The sequence below is a fragment of the Schistocerca serialis genome, chromosome 2 (genome assembly GCF_023864345.2).
Source record: "Schistocerca serialis cubense isolate TAMUIC-IGC-003099 chromosome 2, iqSchSeri2.2, whole genome shotgun sequence".
NCBI lineage: Eukaryota > Metazoa > Arthropoda > Insecta > Orthoptera > Acrididae > Schistocerca > Schistocerca serialis.
This window is the reverse complement of record NC_064639.1, coordinates 1036879276-1036898557: the sequence shown is the minus strand read 5'-3', so window position 1 is coordinate 1036898557 and position 19282 is coordinate 1036879276. Positions and strand designations below refer to the sequence as shown.

The 19282-nt window shown below is 37.3% G+C and overlaps 1 protein-coding gene across 1 annotated transcript in view; it reads left to right on the top strand.

Annotated features, from left to right (window-relative positions):
- The window catches only part of LOC126458458 (transforming growth factor-beta-induced protein ig-h3), a 319649-nt gene extending 301431 nt beyond the window's left edge, over positions 1–18218 (top strand). Inside the window, exons 4-7 of the mRNA XM_050095528.1 lie at positions 1331–1540; positions 3923–4210; positions 12327–12530; positions 17178–18218. Of these exons, the coding sequence (XP_049951485.1) occupies positions 1331–1540; positions 3923–4210; positions 12327–12530; positions 17178–17569 (1094 nt within the window). The 3' untranslated portion in view covers positions 17570–18218. The remainder of the gene's footprint in view (positions 1–1330; positions 1541–3922; positions 4211–12326; positions 12531–17177) is intronic.
- Positions 18219–19282: the final 1064 nt, after the last annotated feature.

Genomic DNA, 19282 nt, shown 5'->3' with positions numbered 1-19282 from the left:
GCAGAGATTTTGGTGGACTCCACACAACCATATCCCCCCTGCTCCACTCATGTGGCTGAGGCAGCAACTCTGGAACCTCCTGAGGCCCCGGGTCATACCGCATAACGGAACACAGAACCGGTGTGTGTTGATGTCGTAGCCCCTCAGCTAGAAGCAGCAGGTGACCATAGGGCATAATCTGCCTCCTTGGTCCCTTCATGGACTCCTGCTTTGCCCTTCAGGAGACTTTGTTTCCAGCAAAGTGGACCCCAGCCCTTTGTGGACACCAGGGATATTGCTGGCTCCACATTGGCCATACTTGGCTGACCCATGGTCATCTCGTCCTTCCCAAGGACCCACCCCACTGTCATTGTGGTTCTTGTTTGGCGGTGGTCAACATTTTGTAAACTGTCCCAACCCAGCCATCCTCCAGTGGAGTCTTAATCTCCCAGAGTTGCTATGCCTAGTGTTATGAGGTGATGCCTCAGTGGCTGACGTAGTTTTGTTTTATTTGTGAAGGGGGCCTGTTACCACTCTAAGGAAGGCCCACTTCACCATATCAGCCCACTAAGGGGTTGGCAGAACACTCTGGTACCTCCTCTACCCAGACCAGGCTGCAACTGTCTTGGTGACCCACCTCAGCCCTCACCCTGTCTGCTCTTTTACTCTTCCTGCCTCTCTCGCATGGTCTGTTCAGCATGTTAGTCTTACGTCTATCTGTGCTTCTCTTTCCCTGTCTGTGTTGCCAGTCCTTCCTAGGCAGTTTCTGAGTGGGTTACCTCTGGTAAGTGATGGGCAGGGGAATTCTGTGGGCTTCCAGCTACTTCACCTTGCCTACCTTTCTTCCTATATCCCCTCTTCTTTTTTGTTCCTTGTCTAGCCTTCATTGACCATTGGTAGACATTAAAGTTTTCTTCCCCTCGGTTTTTGTAGTAGACCATGTCTGGTCTATTGTCATGTAGACCTGTCTATCTGAGGAGAAAAGGACTGATAACCTAGTAGTCTGGTCCCTTTGATCATCCAATCAACCATCATAACAGGAATACTACTAAGCTTTTATTCATTGTTGTCTTGTGTATGTAGCTCGCAACTATGGGAGAATTTGTCAATCACTAGGCCTGTTCTGCACTTGGGCTAGAAAGTAAGACCCACATCACACAGATAGAATAATATTGCTATGATACTAAAAAAAAGGAAGTAGTGCACAAATCATTTTATAGTCATCAGTATTTAAATTTCATTGTTTTGTGTCTTACAGTCAACAAAATGGCAGTTTTTGTGTAAATCATAATTACCAGCAATAATTTGTAAATACACATGTCAATTGTTCTTAACACATTGTCCATTACAGGTGAAGAGTACACAGTGTTTGTGCCAATCGACAATGCTTTCCAAAGGTGGCATCCTATTGACTGGGGGTTTTATCCCTTCTCTGTGCCAGAATTCACAGAAAGTATCATGATCAACCACTTTGTGAAAGGGAACCTACGTCAAAATAAAATAAAAGATGGGCAAACAGCAGTAACATTGGGAGGGCGTGAAATTCACTTTTCTAAAGAACGTAAGTAAATTATTTTTCTTTCTTCTTCCTTATTTTATTTTTTTACAAACAACTAGTTTATAAATGTGTCACTTTTTCTAACACTTTTTACAAATAATACTTATGAAAATTGTGTGTAATGATACATTTCTTTAAAAATAAAATACATATTGTAGGAATTTCTCCTTGCCAAAGTCATTTTATTCATCCTTCCACTTATGTTAAGCAGCATCATGGTCACTGACATTGGCCAGAACATGAATTAATATAAGAGAAACTTTGTTTGCCACTACCATGAATAAGTATAAGGATTGTAACTTCCCAGTTGATTCTACTGTGGTCTTATAAAAATGCTTCATAGCAAATTTTATGAGTCACTACTTAGAAACCACCTGTTGTTAGACAATTAATGTAGCCAACAAATCTTACAAAACAATTTAAAAAATGCACCAGTTACCACTAAATGCAAGAATGATTCATCCAGTTACCTTTACTGCAATGCATGCGTTTGATCACTTCAAAGGCAGTTAAAATGGAGGTGAATAAGATGATACAGTAATCTGTTAAACTTACTTTCATAAGTATCATTGCCAGTATATGAGATCTCTCAACATTTATACAATACACCGTCAAATAATTTGTTTTATTCCTGGTTACTACTAATTAAAAGCAAGGAATTACAGTATGAACAAAAATAATACATCTTCTCATAAAGTGTGTATGCTAGACCATGTGTGTCACTTTATGTATTATTTATTTACTTATTGCCATCACATGAAATGTTTTCTAATGAGTGGCTATGGCAAATCTTGCTAACTACTAAAGAAAAAGAATGGTATATTGTAATTTTAGAATAAATTCTCTGCTGTTACATAAAATTGTGGCATAGTGTATTGGTAATTTCCTTGAAGAGGCACATTATAAATTGTTTATATTAAACTAAATAGAAACTATATCTAAACCTAGAGCAATCTTGCACATCTAAGTGCTGCTACATCTATTTGACATTACTTAAGGTTATCTTTTGAAGGAATTCTAACATTTTACACCATACAAGGTTTCCTGGGATATGTAAGTAATGCTGAATCAGAAAAATACTGTTTATCTACATCCATCAATAGATTCTGTTAACCTTGAAAATTATTTAGTCTGTTACTTGTTCTGCTCCTGTGACATCATGCATACACCCACAAAGTTCTTAGATTGTTTTTGTTGCACTCAGATTAGCATTCTATTATCTAAACTGATCCTTCCTGTTTCCTTCTTCTGCAGCTGCTCTTCTGTCCCTTTTTGTCAGTTCATGTTGTCTTTCCTCTTACTATCATTCTTGTGACATCAGCTGAGTTCCATCTTTATGGTTTCCATGTGTCTCTGAAAATTCTAACTACTGTGGTGACACCTTCTGGCCTACATTGTTGAACATACCTGAAAATATTCTAACTCTTTCTTCTATTTCTTTGTCCCCCCCCCCCTACACACACACACACACACACACACACACACACACACACACACACACACACACACACACACACACACACACACACACACAAACTTCTTCAGTTTTTTATATATCCGAGCATTGCACACTCAATGGTGATATGCTCTGGCGATCCAAGCTGTCTGTAGTCACTCACATTGTTCCATTGTTTAATCCTATATAGATATGCTGAGTATGGTCTGAGACCAAGAATAAAGTGGACCATATAACATTACCTGTGAAATTAAGTCTGACCTGGCCATTCCTGAAATAGTACCTTTAACTGTTGCAAGCCACACACCTCTGAGAATGAAGCAGGCCACTACAGATTACCAAATGCCCCTGTGACTTCCACCAGCGTACAGAGTACACAGTGCTCCCTCAGTGTACATATATGTTGTTTCTTTTATAATATTCAATGCCTGATTGATCACACTTCCATTAATTTCTCTTCCTGAAACTGATAATGATTTTCATTGCACCCCCCTCTCTTCTCTTAGCTACTTTAGTCTCTTGGACAGCAATCTTTCTTGCACTTTTCCAGGTTAATCAAAATGCATATTGTTTGGTAGGACATCACCAATGTGGAATCCTTACCACCCCCTTTATTAAGAGTGAGGACCTGTGCTGATTTCCATTGATATGTGTTTATCCATTGCAACATATTTGCCAAGTAAGGTGCAGTCTTGCCCTCCAGTGCTTCATAACTTCTGCCTTCATGCATTCTGGTACAGGTGACTTTCATTTCTTTAACTGAAGTACAGCTAGTGTTACTTGTTCTCTGAGAGAGAGAGAGAGAGAGAGAGAGAGAGAGAGAGAGAGAGAGAGAGAGAGAGAGAGAGAGATAGAGAGATAGATATTATGTACGTGAGCAATTTGTTATTGTATATTTTGATATTTACATATGATTTACTTTCTTTCAGCAAATTCTGGACTTTCTGTGAATGGAGCAGCTATTGTAAATGGTGATACTCCTGTGTCTGGTGGAAATATAATGTTCATTGGAGAAGTTTTATTTGTTAATGATGGAGTAGTGCAGCGACTTCACATGGAAAATAGGGATAAAGAAACACCACCTCTCCTTGCCTTCCCATGGTTTGGCTCCCAGTTTTTGTCACATGCATTTCTTGCACTGGAGGAAAAAGAGCAATTTACACACATTACCAGATTTGTAAATTTGGCTGATCTGGCTCCACACATCACTGGTTCAGGTAATGTCATTTTATAACATTAGAGGATGATGATGATGATGATGAGTAAAATAAAAGCCCTGGCTGCTGTAGTATGAAGTTCATGCATTGTACTATTCAGTTTCCAGAGTGCTGCAGTGTGCGAGCATTCAGCATCTAGTTTATTACAGTGTTTAATGTAATTAATTATTTATTTTTGTCATTGAAAGCTCCCTTCTAGCTCTCATCAGCAAATATGGCTAGGGATTCTCACTGTTGTAGGATCTTAAAGGAGATGATTGCTGTTCCTGGACTGCTGGAAACTTTATTGCCATCTGTTGACCAGGTTTATATGACAGCAACTAATTGTGCTGACCAAGTAGTTGTAGAATAGTCTCCTGTTGTTCCAAACACATTTCAGACCTTAATAGCTGCTTCTATTATGATATTGATACAGAGACAGAGGCACCAGGCTCCACTTCCCTTGTTCAACCAGTGGTTGTTGTTTATTGACATCCAGGCAGCCACAGGGGATATGATACAGCTGAAGCTGTCACCAGCTCAGATCTTTTGCATGAATCACTCTTAGGAAAATAGCACTGTGGGAGTTAAACATAGCAAACATGCAAACATGTACTCAGTTTGTGTCCTTGGAAGGGGGGGGGGGGGGGCGGGGGCGGGGTGGCGGCATTGTCAACTCGAAGGAAGAGGTTATCCAAGTCCTAGAATCATAAAAGACCAATGGTTCCTTTGAGGTGCAGATCACTGCTCATATGAGCAGTCATCTGTTTCTTAGTATACCAGACTATGTTCAGTTTTTCAGAGATGGCCAAAACTCGAGAAGACAGCTAGCATCAGTTGTGGAGTCTCAATGTATTAGCTGCCACTTTGCAGCATGTTCATTCTCTGGAGCCAAGTGGATGGTAAAAACAACTGACATTGTGTTATGAGCTCATCTGTAGAATCCTTGACATGCACTGTATACTGGGGACTTCTAAAATAATCCTGGATAGGTCAGATGTGCACTAGACACCCAGAAACAGTCATTTAAATGGCAGAATACATGCAATGCATGCAGTGTTTTTTTCTTGTACATTTTTAGTTAGATGGAACTCTAAGGTCCCCTATGTAAAATCATTGTCATCATCTAAACCATATACATAAACAGAATGGCTAGAAAATGTAGAATGTGATAACATTAAAACTGCTGGGACATTCTTAGCACAGTATCACCACACACATCTCTCCAAGTTAGTAGTCATCTTCATTCACGTCTTGTAAGGGACTGAGTTGTGGGTGAAACCTACAGAAGAAAGTAAGGAATTTTCAGCAACACCTACAACACATGTTAGGAAAGCAGAAGTGACTCCCGAGGAGGTGGGTTGTCTAGTAGCAAGCAGAAATATTAACTGTAGCAAGGTCCAAATGAATCCGTCTACGAACAGTAGTAGATGGGGTTGGAAGACATAGATCGATAATGCAGTAATTTTACCAGTTACCGTATTCAGCCACATCAGTCAGTCATTCAAAATTCCCTAAACTTGATAACATGGAAGTGTACTAAGCATATGGTGGTTGTGGTATCATATACTGATACCAGCCTACTGGTGTCAAAGTTGGCAATGCAATCGCAAGTTTCTGTCAGTCACAGATAGTGGTCGTGCAGCATCTGGCAGACCCAATGGCACACGCGCACTGAGTCACACCTCCAGCAGCTCTAGACTAAAAGTGCCCTCTGCCACATATATAGGATGGCCGGTGGCAGCCACACAGCCCACTCACACTCGGAGCCATTTTGCTCTGTGATGCTAGCTGCCTAGTCTTGGCTCAGATGCCACCATCCATGCTTTAGATCAGAGAGCCTTGTCCTTTTTGACATTGAAAGCTGGACTCTATCTTGCAGTATTGTTTGTAATGTGTTTTCATAAACCTGCAGAAATAAAATTTAAGTAAATCTTCTGTTTCCTGTGATAACTTGTTTGCTAATCTTTTCAGCTCCTGTCCAGCTTTCCTATGATGAGAGTTGTGACACCACTCAGTAGCCCACTTCTCCTTACCATTGTGTGCAAAGTCATACAAATAGTGTAGCAAAGTAATAATGAATACGTTTTTAGATAGCTGCAGTGAGTAATCAGTCTGTTAGACTACAAACAGTGCTACTGACAAACAAAAAATTAAGTTTTGTGACTACAAACACACTTTTTTTTCGAAGGTGCCACCAAAGATATGGGACATAAAGAGTCCATTGCTATTAAAGGGATGAAGGTCACCAAATGCAAAGATTCATGCAGACACAAATTTCTATAACCCCCAGGAATGTGTATTTTATTTGTGCAGTTTATTTAGAGAGCTCTGAATTTTTATGCACTAAATATAAATTCATGTAAAAGTGAGATATACAGATATAGTTCACTTAACTGAATTGTTGATTCAGAGAAAATCACCGTTGTTCTCAAAGTTCTTTCTGCAGTATCCTCCTTACCTTGCGTTTACTACTGTGGTAGACATTTATGAGGGGTAGTCATAAAATTTTAATTCTCACTTCAAAAAAAATATTTACATAATTTTGTTGTTTCTATGCAGGAACACATGCAATCCTAGTACACATTGAAATACCTGTGCCACAGTATGGTAGCATACGAACCAAAACAAAGATGTGAAACCCATTGATAAGTAGGGTATTGTGCAGCAGCTTATTTTCGACAGCAGTGGAAGTGTTGCAGTTATGCACCAGTGAACAAACAAAAACTTAATTTTCTAACTTTACATTTGCTAGTTGGTTATTAAAACTTCCTGACAACCTCTCACAAATATGTTTTAGTTAAATTTTTTCTTCAACTGTTAATATTTATTTATTTTCATGTTGGAAAAGTTTTTTGTGTAAACTGAAATGTAATGAATTGCAACCTAATTCGTGCTAACTGGTTGGCATGAACACTGACACCTATTTATAGACTCTTACAATTGACTACATGTCTTAAGTGTATCAATCTCTCACTCTTTTGAATTGAGGTCTAATGCCCATAGGATATGCAAGAAAAAGAAAAAGGAATGGCTGAAAACAAAATTTCAAGGAACAGAATGAAACATGAAAATTAAGTCTGGAAATTTTCCACCAACAGCAAATGCTTGTAAAAATAGAAATTGTAAGATGATCAGAGATGACCAAAAAATACTGCAGAGAAGGGCTGCATATTTTGATGATATGCTTAGTACAAACTCAGACCAGGTATCAAGAAATCCACAAAAACAGGAGGAGAATAAAGAGGCAAGAGAATATGGAAGGGAAGAAGGAAACAGACCAACAATGCAGGAGGTGGAATCAGTGATATATAAACAAAAAAATAGCTGGGAGTCATCCTCAAATATCTGAAATACATGCACTGATAAATGATATATGCCTGAGGACTTGAAAACTGGAATAATATGCTCTATAAATAAGAAAGGGAGAATACCAGTGTGGTTTCCTGCCAAAATAGCAGCGGTTCTGACCAGATCTCCACTTCCTGTTTGTTGATTCTAAGCAAGTGCTTAACAGTGTTAATAGGCCAGCATTGTATAAAGTACTAAAAGAATTGGGTGTGTCTGACAAGCTAAGAAGATTAGTTGAGTTAACAATAAAGGACACAATGGCAAAAGTAAGTGAAGAACAAAGTTCCAAGAGCTTTAACTTTATAGATGAAGTGAAACAGGGTGATGCTATCTCTGCAGTCCTGTTCAACTTAGCATTGCATATTCTGACACAAAAGACAGACAAGAGAGGAACAATAATGATAAAAGCTACTAAAACAGTGTAAGCAAAAGGAGCAAAAACTGGACTTAAGGTACATGAGGACAAGGCCAAAAACATGGTAATGTCCAATTCTCAGGCAAGATCACCACTGTATGGCTTGAAGCCATCTAATAAATGTTTTAAAGCTGTCAACTGCTTCCATTATTTAGGTGTTCTCTTAAACAGTCTTAATATTAAGAGGTAGTTTATTAAAGAAAGGATACAAGAAGGAAACAGTCTGTTACACAAACTTAGTTGTTCAAGATTTCTCTGATTACAAGAAAAGCCAAAAAAGTAAACGGTTCTCTTGTGCAACCAGTTATTATGTACGAGTCAGAAATGTGGACAATGACAAAAGCAAATATGAGCAACCTAACTGTATTTGAAAGGAAAACCCGACAAAAAATTTATGGGCCCATGAGAGACGCAGAGGATTGGAGAGAGAGGTAGAATAATGAACTAAGACAGCTTATACAAGTGAAAGATATAGCGAAATTTATTAAATCTCAAAGAATATGCAGGTCAGGACACACGGAGAGAATGACAGATGACAGGAAGTCCAAATGAATAATGAAAGTCAGATTGTGTTCCACCAGAAGGAAGGGCCAATCAAGTACTAGATGGCTGGACAGTGTAATGAAAATCTACATTGCTCTTTTACTTTCAACTTAATTTCTATTTAAACACACAAAAACATCAAGGTTAGTACCATAAGTGTTGAATCATTGACAGGAACACACAAAAGTGAGAGAAAACTTGGTAGCTTTTGGGAATCAGTGCTTTCTCATGAGTACAAATGCATGTGCACACACATGACTATGCCCTTACATAGTGCTGGCTGGACAACACTATGTTATAATTGGAGTTTGGTGGGTGGAGTGGTTGGGGTGTGGGTTGTGTCAGGTTGGATATGGAGGGTAGATGGTGGGAGAGGCAGGAGGAGGGGTTGGGGTCAGTAGTTAGTGGCTCAAAGGGAGGAAATGGTTTGCTGGCTAGGAATGTGGGAGGGAGGGGTGGCAGGTGTACATGCTAGGTATGTGATGCACAGAAACTGTAGGTGGTGATATGCAGTTCATGATGAAAGTGATGTGGAGACATGAGTTGGGTAGAGGTGATTGGACAGAGGAAGGGGATACATTTGGATGGAGGTTATGTAGGCATTCAGTTAACAGAGATTGGGATCATCAGGGTTACAGGAGTGAAGGATGAGTTGTAAGGATAATTCCCATCTGTGTAGTTCAGAAAAATTGGTGATGGAGAGGAGGATCCAGATGGCCCAGGTTGTGAAACAGCCACTGAAATTGAGCTTGTTGCTCATTGTGCTCAGCTGTGTGTTGTGCCATTGGGTGATCAACTTTTCTCTTGGCCATCTTACTAATTTTATGTACGAGGGCTACCCACAAAAGTACATTACGTTTTCGTTTGTGTCCATTAGGGGCGGGACTAGTGCGGCCATCTTGGTGTCATGGCATTCCGCCGCTCAGTCGGCATCCTGCCGTGCTAGTGAGAGGTTCGTGCTGTACTCCGTTGAGTTACTGTGACAATTTGAAATGTCAGCGTTAATTGAAAATGCCGCAAAGTGTGAAGTGCGTGCTGTAATAAGGTTTCTGACTGCAAAAAACTGTGCACCGATAGAAATCTATCAGCAGCTTTGTGAAGTGTATGGGGACAACATAATCACTGAAGGTGGAGTGCGTCAATGGGTCATAAAATTTAAAAATGCCCGAACTAACGTTCACGATGAAGAGTGAAATGGAAGACCCACCATAATGACTGCCGAACTTGTCGAAAGTCGATGCCCCGGTCTGTGAAAACCATAATTTCACAATAACGGAACGCTCTGAGTTTTCCACAAATTTCACGAAGTTGGTTGCACGAAATCATTACCGAAAAGCTTGGTCACCACAAGTTTTGTGCAAGATGGATACCAAAAATCTTGACAGAGATTCACAAAAATCAGCGAATGGCTGCAGCGTTAACGTTTTTGGATGCTTACGAGAAAGATGGCGACTCATTACACGATTGCATCGTTACTGGTGACAAAACATGGGTTAAGCATGTGAACTGGAATACAAAATTGCAGTCAATGCAGTGGGGGCGCACAAATTCCCCCCAAAAACCCAAGAAATGCATGCAGACAATGTCGGCAAGGAAGGTGATGGCGACTGTCTTTTGGGACAGAAAAGTAGTGATTTTTGTGGATTTCCTGGAAAGAGGCACTACAATAAACTCTCAAAGGTATTGCCAAACTCTGCACGACCTCAGAAGAGCAATACAAAACAATTGCAGGGGAAAGTTGGGCTCAAAGATCTTGCTGATTCACGACAACGCCCGGGCCCACACGGCAAATGCCACTCGTGAAGTTGTCGAATCTTTTAAGTGGGAGTTGTTTCCTCATCCGCCGTACAGTCCCGACCTGGCACCGAGCGACTTCCACTTATTCCCAGCAATGTAGAAGTGGTTGGCTATGCAGCGTTTTGATGACTACGCACTGCTTCAAGAAGAGGTAACCACGTGGTTGAAGGTGCAGGCGGCCGAATTTTATGACAAAGGAATTTCCAAGCTCATCCATCGCTATGATAAGTGCCTTAATTTAAATGGCAACTATGTAGAAAAGTAGTATTTAAGTGTGGCTTTCATCTGTATATAATAAAAAAAATTTCCAATACTTTATTTTTAATTCCAAAACGTAATGTACTTTGTGGATAGCCCTCGTATATGCTGGTATTAGTAGAAGAGCAGAAACTTTGAAAAATGCTACTACTCTTCATCTAACAAAACTCCAATGCTGTTTTGAACTTGTACGTCAAACTAAGCATTTATGTATGCGACTTCACTGGTCTTGAAGAACTTTTATGGCTGTATAAATGCTGAAAAAGTAAAGACCTGTGTAAAATGAACATTAGTGCTAGAAAGTTACATACTTGAGTCCAGATATTCTCATAAATTATAGAACTATTGACTATAGTTTATCTGGTGTAAATTGATCCCTGACAGTTGCAATGGCTGGTGCAGCAGCTTTCTGGCCTACGTTAACAATAAGGTAATGCAAGTTTGTAAATGTGTTCATGGCAATGCTGCAGTGTTGTCACAGATCTCTAAGATGGCTACTGCCTTTACCTGCAGGCATTAGTACTTCATAGGTGAAAGTTTGCAACAGCACTGCAACCTGTCAGGGACCTTCTTATGCCATCTCGACTATAGTAAGGTACTTTTTTACTTTCCTGCTGGTGACCTATACAACATTTTACAAATGAATAAAAAGTTCTATAGCAAACCATAGCTAGAGAGACAAAGCCCACATATAATTATTTTCACTTCATCTTGAATTCACTCTTACTATTAAATGCAGATACCATTAGCAGACAAGAAAATGTATTTGAACTTGAATATAGGAATCCCTAGGTCACTGAAAAGACTTAAGCAGAATGTTAATTTTTGGATTTAATGTATTCCTGTTGCAGCAAATTTCAGCCAAATAAATAGTTACTGACTTTAGCGGCACTGTCACAGATAATTATTTCATTTGACTGTATTGTGTGTCCGTGTGCTAGCAGTCTTGTCCGCAGGCCAACACAGTGTGAAAATTACAACTGAAAATAGCCACAACTGAAATTTTTGGTTTATTTATCCATGTTCTGGTGCCACTGCAGCTTCTATTCATCTGGATGCCTTGGTATTTCGCACTTTTTCCACATAACTGGAAAAGATTAAGTCGCTCCTATTTACAAAAATGGATAAAAAGCAAATGTACAAGATGTTGCAGGATCTTAGGAGATATTAAAGGAACAAAAGAAGAAACAAAAGTATCTTTCCTCAGCAGGTCAGCATTGGTTCAAGAAAATCCACTTGGGTGAAATACAGCACACTCTAATCAGGCCAGAGATCTTGAAAATAGAAGATGCAGCTGAATATATCTGAAAGGTTATTGCTAGATGGGTGATGGGGAAAAGGTGACTGGCTTAAGACAGTATTTCCAATTTGTCTGATGAAAGGAAGCTTTCTTTAAACTTACATAAAATGGTCCTGGGTAAAGTATATCACAACTGTAAAGAAAACTACATACAATGCTTTAGTGCAGTCAACATTGTATTGCTGACATGCCTTTTCCACATTCTTACAATTGTTCTCATTTAAACAAGTGCTGCTTCTGTCACAAATATTTTGATGTTTACCTTTTAATTTAATTTTTGAAATGATTGTTTATGGAAATTAGGTATGACATCATTTTTTCAGCTACCCAGATACAGATTTCTTGATGTACAAAATATTTGCCACTACAGAACACATGCCCCAAATGCATGAATAACACAAAAAACTGAAATCAAAACAAGTGAAAATTTTTAATTATCAATGCATCAAAATTTTATTTATTTATTTTTTCAGGATACACATTCTTTGTACCAACTGATGAAGCATTTGAACGTCTGGGAATTGATAAAATGCCAAACAACTATCTTTCAACTGGAGATGGATTTCAGGTTCTGCTCAATCACTTTGTAAAGGGCAGACTTTACAAAAGAGATCTCACTGATGGTAAACAGTTCCTTACTTTGGGGAATAAGACACTGCACATCAGAAGACATGAAGGTAAATTCTGGACTTTGGTGCCAAAGCATATTAACTTTCTGTATAATGCACCTATTTGCATAGCCTTTTTTTATGGTAACTGTACCTATTACATACTACTATACATCGACAACACATCAGACGCTATTAAGCCTTCTAAAATCTGAGGAAAAATATAGGTTTCACTTCAGTTTTAGCTAATTGAATGGTGATGGGTTTACTTATTTATTTACTTACTTATTTATTTACTTATTTATTTATTTACTTATTTATTTATTTACTTATTTATTTATTTACTTATTTATTTATTTACTTATTTATTTATTTACTTATTTATTTATTTACTTATTTATTTATTTACTTATTTATTTATTTACTTACTTAATGTTCCATGGATACATACAGAGGTGAGTTCATCATTGATGCAGAGTATGTTAAGATCATGATGGCATATATTTACATTATTTTTCAATTTACTGCTCAACAGATACTACCAAGTGAAGTGGAACAGTGGTTAGCACACTGGACTAACATTTGGGAGGCTATGGTTCAAATTTACATCCAGTTATTCAGATTTGACTTTTCCACGATTTCACAAACATATTCCATGCAAATGTTGGGATGTTGCCTTTAAAATAGAATGGCCAATTTCATCTCCATCCTTGATACAATCAGAGCTTGTGCTCCATCTCTAACGACCTCATTGTCGACAGGGTGTTAAACCCTAATCTTCCTTCCTTCAACAGACTACAGTATAACAAATAAAACAACAAATCATTCTCATCTTGACTCTTCAATAATGATTTGTTTAGAACAGGGATAGTTGTTGTCATACTATTGCTCAAATCATTTCAGCAGTACATATACAATAAAAGTACATACCATCACTACATAATGACTGAAAAGAATAACCTAACCTACATGGAACACTTGCGTCAACATTTGAAAATCATGAAACTTTTTGCCTATATCTCATCTAATAGGCTTTTATTCACAAGTTCATCAGCAGAGTAGATTGAGTGATTCAAGAGAAAATGATGTAGTTTAGTTCTGAAAAGGTGTTAACTATTTCTGAAGTTTCTGTGTTCAATGGGAAGAAGACTGATAATCTTTGCAGCAGCATACTAAGCACCTCTCTGCACCAGGGACAGATTTCTTAATTGATAATGTGGGTGTCATACCTATGTCTAGTGTCACACATACGAACTGCCGAGTTTTCAAAAAGAGTGGAATACTTTATAACAAAGTATATTAGAGAAAGATACATTGAAATAGGGGCAAATGTTACTAGCTAGGTAAATATGAGGGAGAAGTCAAATGAAAATGAGAACATTGGAAAAAAGTAAGTATCCAATTTACTATTTCAAAATAAATCACCATAAATGTTATCAAATTTATCCATCTATGAGACAGTACCTTCCTGGAAAAAGATTGTAGTTGTCTGTGGAGCAATAATTGAACACAGGAGTGTACCTCTTTATCCAAAGCAAATAAATGGACACAAATATATTTTCTTGGGTCTCCAAAAATGTGGAAATAGCATTGGGAGAGATAAGACCTGTGTGGGTGATATGTAAGGGTTTCCCAGTGAAGATTCTTCAGCATAGTCAAAACAACCTGCCAACAAATGCTGGCCCACATTTTGCCGAGGTTGTTTTGAGTATGCAGCAGAAGTTTTGCTGGGAAGCCCTTACACTCCTCCATACAGTCTCAAACTCTCCCCATATAATTCCAATATTTTTGGAGCCCTGAAGGACATTTGTGGCCATCGATTTGCTTCAGATGAAGAGGTTCATGCTTGGGTGTAATCCTGGTTCCATAGACAACTGAAAACATTTTCTCATAAAGGCTTTCACCATCTTGTCTCACATTGGGATAAATGTGTTAAGTTATAGTGATTGCTATTGAAATAATAAATAGTTTACTTACTTTTTCCATCTGTCTCATTTTCATTTGACTGCCCTTTATAATTTATGATGGGAGGTTCTTGAACTTACTCTACAGATGACAATAATCACCCCCCCCCCCCCCCCCCCCCCACTCCCCTCCGATGTTAATTCCATATGACCTGACAGGGTGCACACAAGCAAATTAAGCTGCCTTTAAAGTGTTTGGTTTCCAGTACGTGGGAGGATTCTTAATTTAAGAGCTACTGAGCTCAATCTCTTCACAGTTTAATGGAGGTGATACAGCTTTCAGTCTGAGTGCCCAGGGACTTCGCACTATCAACTCTCTGAAACCGCAGGTTATCGAGTGTCTCTTATTCCTCTGGGTTTTTGTGACTTGATCTAAACTGCATAAAAATTATGTTAGCTTAAAGGGAACTGATATTAAATTGAGTAAAGATGTTTGATACATTGTTGTTGGTGACTGTTTGGCAATTTTATGTTATGATGGTGATGTCATCTGCAAACATGGTAAATTTCCACTCAATGCTATTCACAGCTGCAGGAAGATCATTAGTACAAATCAGAAACAGTAAAGGATGCAGAGTGAACACTGCAGGACTCTGTGATCACTAACACCACAGTCTGATGTGACACCTACTCTCAATCTGCAATCCAAAGCTCCCAAAATCACTTTCTGCTTCTTTTTAGTAAGATAGAATTTCAATGTGTCACCTAATGGGCACCTAATGCCAGACTAGTATGCTTTCTCTAATAGCAATTGGTGACCCATACAATCCAGTGCTTTAGTCAGATCACACCAGATATCCACTGGTGAATTGTTATTGTTTGGGGACTAAAAGATAACTTCCAAAAATGTAAATATTGCCTGTTTAGTCATCATATACTTTTGGGAACCTAATTCTCTTTTACTTAAAATACTGAACGGTTCAAGATCTTTAACAATCCTAACATGCAACTGCTTTTCAAATACTTTTGAAAACTCTGTAAGAAGTTAAATTAGTTTGTAATTATTCACATGTAAGGCATCTCCCACTTTTTTGAAGAGCTTTTGTGGCATATTTCATGCACTCTGAGAATATACCTTGGCACACTGCTGAGTTGAGGGTGTAGCTCAGTATTCTACATATTTTACTGGAGCAGCGTTTCAGTAGCTTGTTTAATTTTTAATAAGGCAGTGCGGTTCTTTTGTTCTCTGATGGTTGTAGGAGGTAACATTATTTCATCAAAAGTAGCTGGAGCTTGCTGTTTGAGAATGTCCATCACTTCTCGCAGGTCTGATCTGCAGCCTATCTGCTAAGACGCACTTTGGAAATATTAATTGAAGATTTTGGCAGTCTGTTTGTTATTACTAATTTAATTTTTGTTGTGGTTAAGGATGTACCAGATGTGTTGGATACAACTAGTTGAACTGATGAAAGAAACTCTACTTCATATTTAGAATAGACAGTGGTACCAGCAAGAAGAAATATTCACTTTTGTGCCATCGTATGTATTTATGATCTGATTCTTTTGACCTATTTTTCTTTGAAAGTTAAAAATAATCCAGCTGCTGGTTTAAAAGAGTAATGTATGCTCCTCTTGATCCTTTAACTTTACTGTGTGTTTAAAATGTGATTATGATTCAGTGAGTCAAAAGGGGTCCAGAGATAGTATTCAGTGCAATATATGTAGTTAAAGTAACAAAACTATTTCAACACAGCACTTTGCCACGCACAGTTACCTCTACTAACAAGATAAGGTGTATAATTTTTGTTCAGTGTTATGCCAAGTACACATAATTTCACATTATTCCATTCTTGGCAGCACAATAGTTTCTCTTTGATTTGCTGCTTGCAAAGTTTTTACTTCAATTTTTAAACTTTCATAATTACTTAATGTTTGTACATAAGATTCTCTTGTGCTTAGAATGTTTATTTAATGTACAACAGAGTACATACAAAAATTAGATAATTAATAGTACAAAGCCAATAAGGCTGTATATAGCTGAAGCAAGGAGCAATTGATTGGTTTACAAAAAAACTGATCTTCTAACCAATGAAGTTAATGCATTTTTTATATGATTGTCTAATGGCTGAGCCAGTGAGAGTGTTCAAAGTACTACCTACCTTATAGGTACCTTCTTGAATTATTTGTTAGATTCTTCAAAGTTTAGTAAAAGGTAGAGCCTTAATGAATTTAAAATTAATATCTGTATTACATAAACTAAAATGTGAAAAAAATAGAATGTACAACATTAATCCAAAAAATTGGAAATGCTGTTTTTGTTTGCGTAGTAGTACACTGGGAACAGTTCTTTATGTGTAATTGAGAAGAAAAATAAAAATTTCTCCACATGGTGTTTGCATACCAAAATAAGCCAGTAAACAAACTACTAAATTTTGAGTCCTCTCCGTGTATTTATAAAACATGTATTTCTTAGTAGTCTGTCAGTGGAGTAAATTCATATATCAATTTTATTTTAATATCTACTTATTTTGGTAGCCCAGGATGTCAGGTGGATCTTCACTACTGAAAGAAAATAACACTGAATGAATGCCCCACTGCCCTTTGCTCGATTGCATTTTTTGGACATTTTTTGCACTTAGTTTTTGGTAACTACCTATTACACATCTTTTATCAACACATTTCCACTTTTTTGGAATTTCACTACACTATTTGTAGTTATATGCCCTTTTTGTCAGCTATCATGTTTCATTATTGTTGTACTACATTACTCAAAGCAATGTTTTTGAAATACACTTAACTCTTTTTATTGCAGATAACATCACTGTGAATGATGCAAATATTGTGGAAAGTGAAGTATTTGTTTACAATTTGGGAACAATGTACTACATTGACCATGTGCTGTTCCTAACAAAAGCTGATATTCCTACAACAACAGATTTGTCAACAACTACTGATGATGTCACAGTCACATCAACTACAGAATACTCCACAGATGTTGAAAGTGTTCCCAGTGAGTTAGTGGAAGAGAATGGAAATCTCACTGACATTTTGTTGGAAGAGTTAGACACACCTGCCACATCAGAAAGTAATGATTTGCTGGATACTGAAATGGGTTCTAGTCTGAAGAATACTTTGAACAGTGATGCTACTACTAGTGGAAGTGTGTCACTGCAAAACAAAAGTTCAGCTGAACCACAACACTAAATATGTAGGAAACACAGTTGTGGCATGTACTGAGACTTTAAGTACAAATTTGGGTTATAACTGAGATACCAGTGTCATGTCTTGAGTGCATCAAACAACGAATTAGTTGTAACATTTGTACTGAAGAATTGATAACCAGGACGGTTTGCAATGAATTAATGTTCCCTTTCATTTTGGGGAGAATGTAGCCATGTGGCTGATAGACTGAAGAGTGACGTATGTTGACTGAATTGAAAATGTGTCCAGTATGATGTAAATGGAACTGTTCTAAACTGCACAGGAAACAAATATATCCATATAGAGATAGTTAAATATAAGTGTAAGTAATAAGTGTCAACAATACATATATTAGCATATCATTGTTACTTTATCCCATACTTCAGAGTAGCCAGCAATGTAATGTCCATAAACACTCATTTCTCATTTTCTGATCTGAATCATCATTTATACAAAGAATATGTGCATCATAGATATTTTCAATGGCATTTTATCAAGCAGATACAATACTACATAATTTCTTTTGTAAAAAAAATCGTCCAAAATAATGTATTACATATAATTTATTGATGTCTATTCTACAAAATGTACTGATTTTAAAATATTTAAACTATTTAAGATTTAAATATATACAGTTTTTAATAAATCATAATTTATTTCTTTAAAACTCTCCTCAAACCATTCCCAAGGATACAATTATGTTACTGCAGTTATGCTCCTAAAAATTTTTTTTACTATTGCATAGGATGTACTTCTTAATTTATGCTACAAATGAAATCAGTCAGTTTTACACTAAATAAGCATAAATTACTACAGTATATTGTTCAGTGAGTGGTGGTTCATAAGGGGAAGGGAACGAGGTATGGAAAGAATTGACAGTTTTATCCATTATGTATACTATGTCATTGATAAAGTTCAGCTCTTGCACTTTTGTGTGTTGAAGAAAGTAAATTTTGTGTGCTGTTCTTTACTTTCTTGTTGTGTTTCCTAATTCTGTTTTGCACTAACAATGCTTAATATGCTATGGCTGTGTGTTAAAACTATAATCAAAAAATTAAAATAAGTAATATTAGACTACCAGTATCATAAGTCACCCAAAGATACAGAAAAATAAAATTGCTAGTACAGCCTTGAAAAATAATTTACATCAAAATTAGAAATGCCAAAATCAGTAGTATGAATTTTAGAGGACAGTTATTTATGTGATCTTACAGCTGAATTACCGTAAGTGCCTCCAAAGATTTGCAAGTAAACTGAAATCGGTATTAAAGCCATTTCTGCAGATGTAGAATCCTTGGTCAAAAAGGTTGGATTAAGAAACTTATAGATGGAACATCTCATTAAATTTGTAAATATATACTTAACTCATAAGCTTCACTTTCAAAGAAAGCAAACATTGATCAAAGCACAAGAATGAAATGGCTACACCAACAATAAAATGAAAAGTTTGGAAAAGAAAACAAACTGATGAATAGTTGCAGATAACAGACTATACTAGCTCTTCCTCCATGTGTTCAAAAGCAGCACAGCCAAGCCTTCAGCTTCAGTACACTCCTGTACTTAGACCTAAAGTACACCAACCCCCTTTCACAAAAAGTCTTAAGTGCTCATAAATTATTTTTTGAAATTTGGAGGGAAGGTATAGGTAAGTAGTTCTATTAGACGCTTTATCAGATAGCTATATTTATCTTGGAAAGATAATATTTAAGAAAGTGT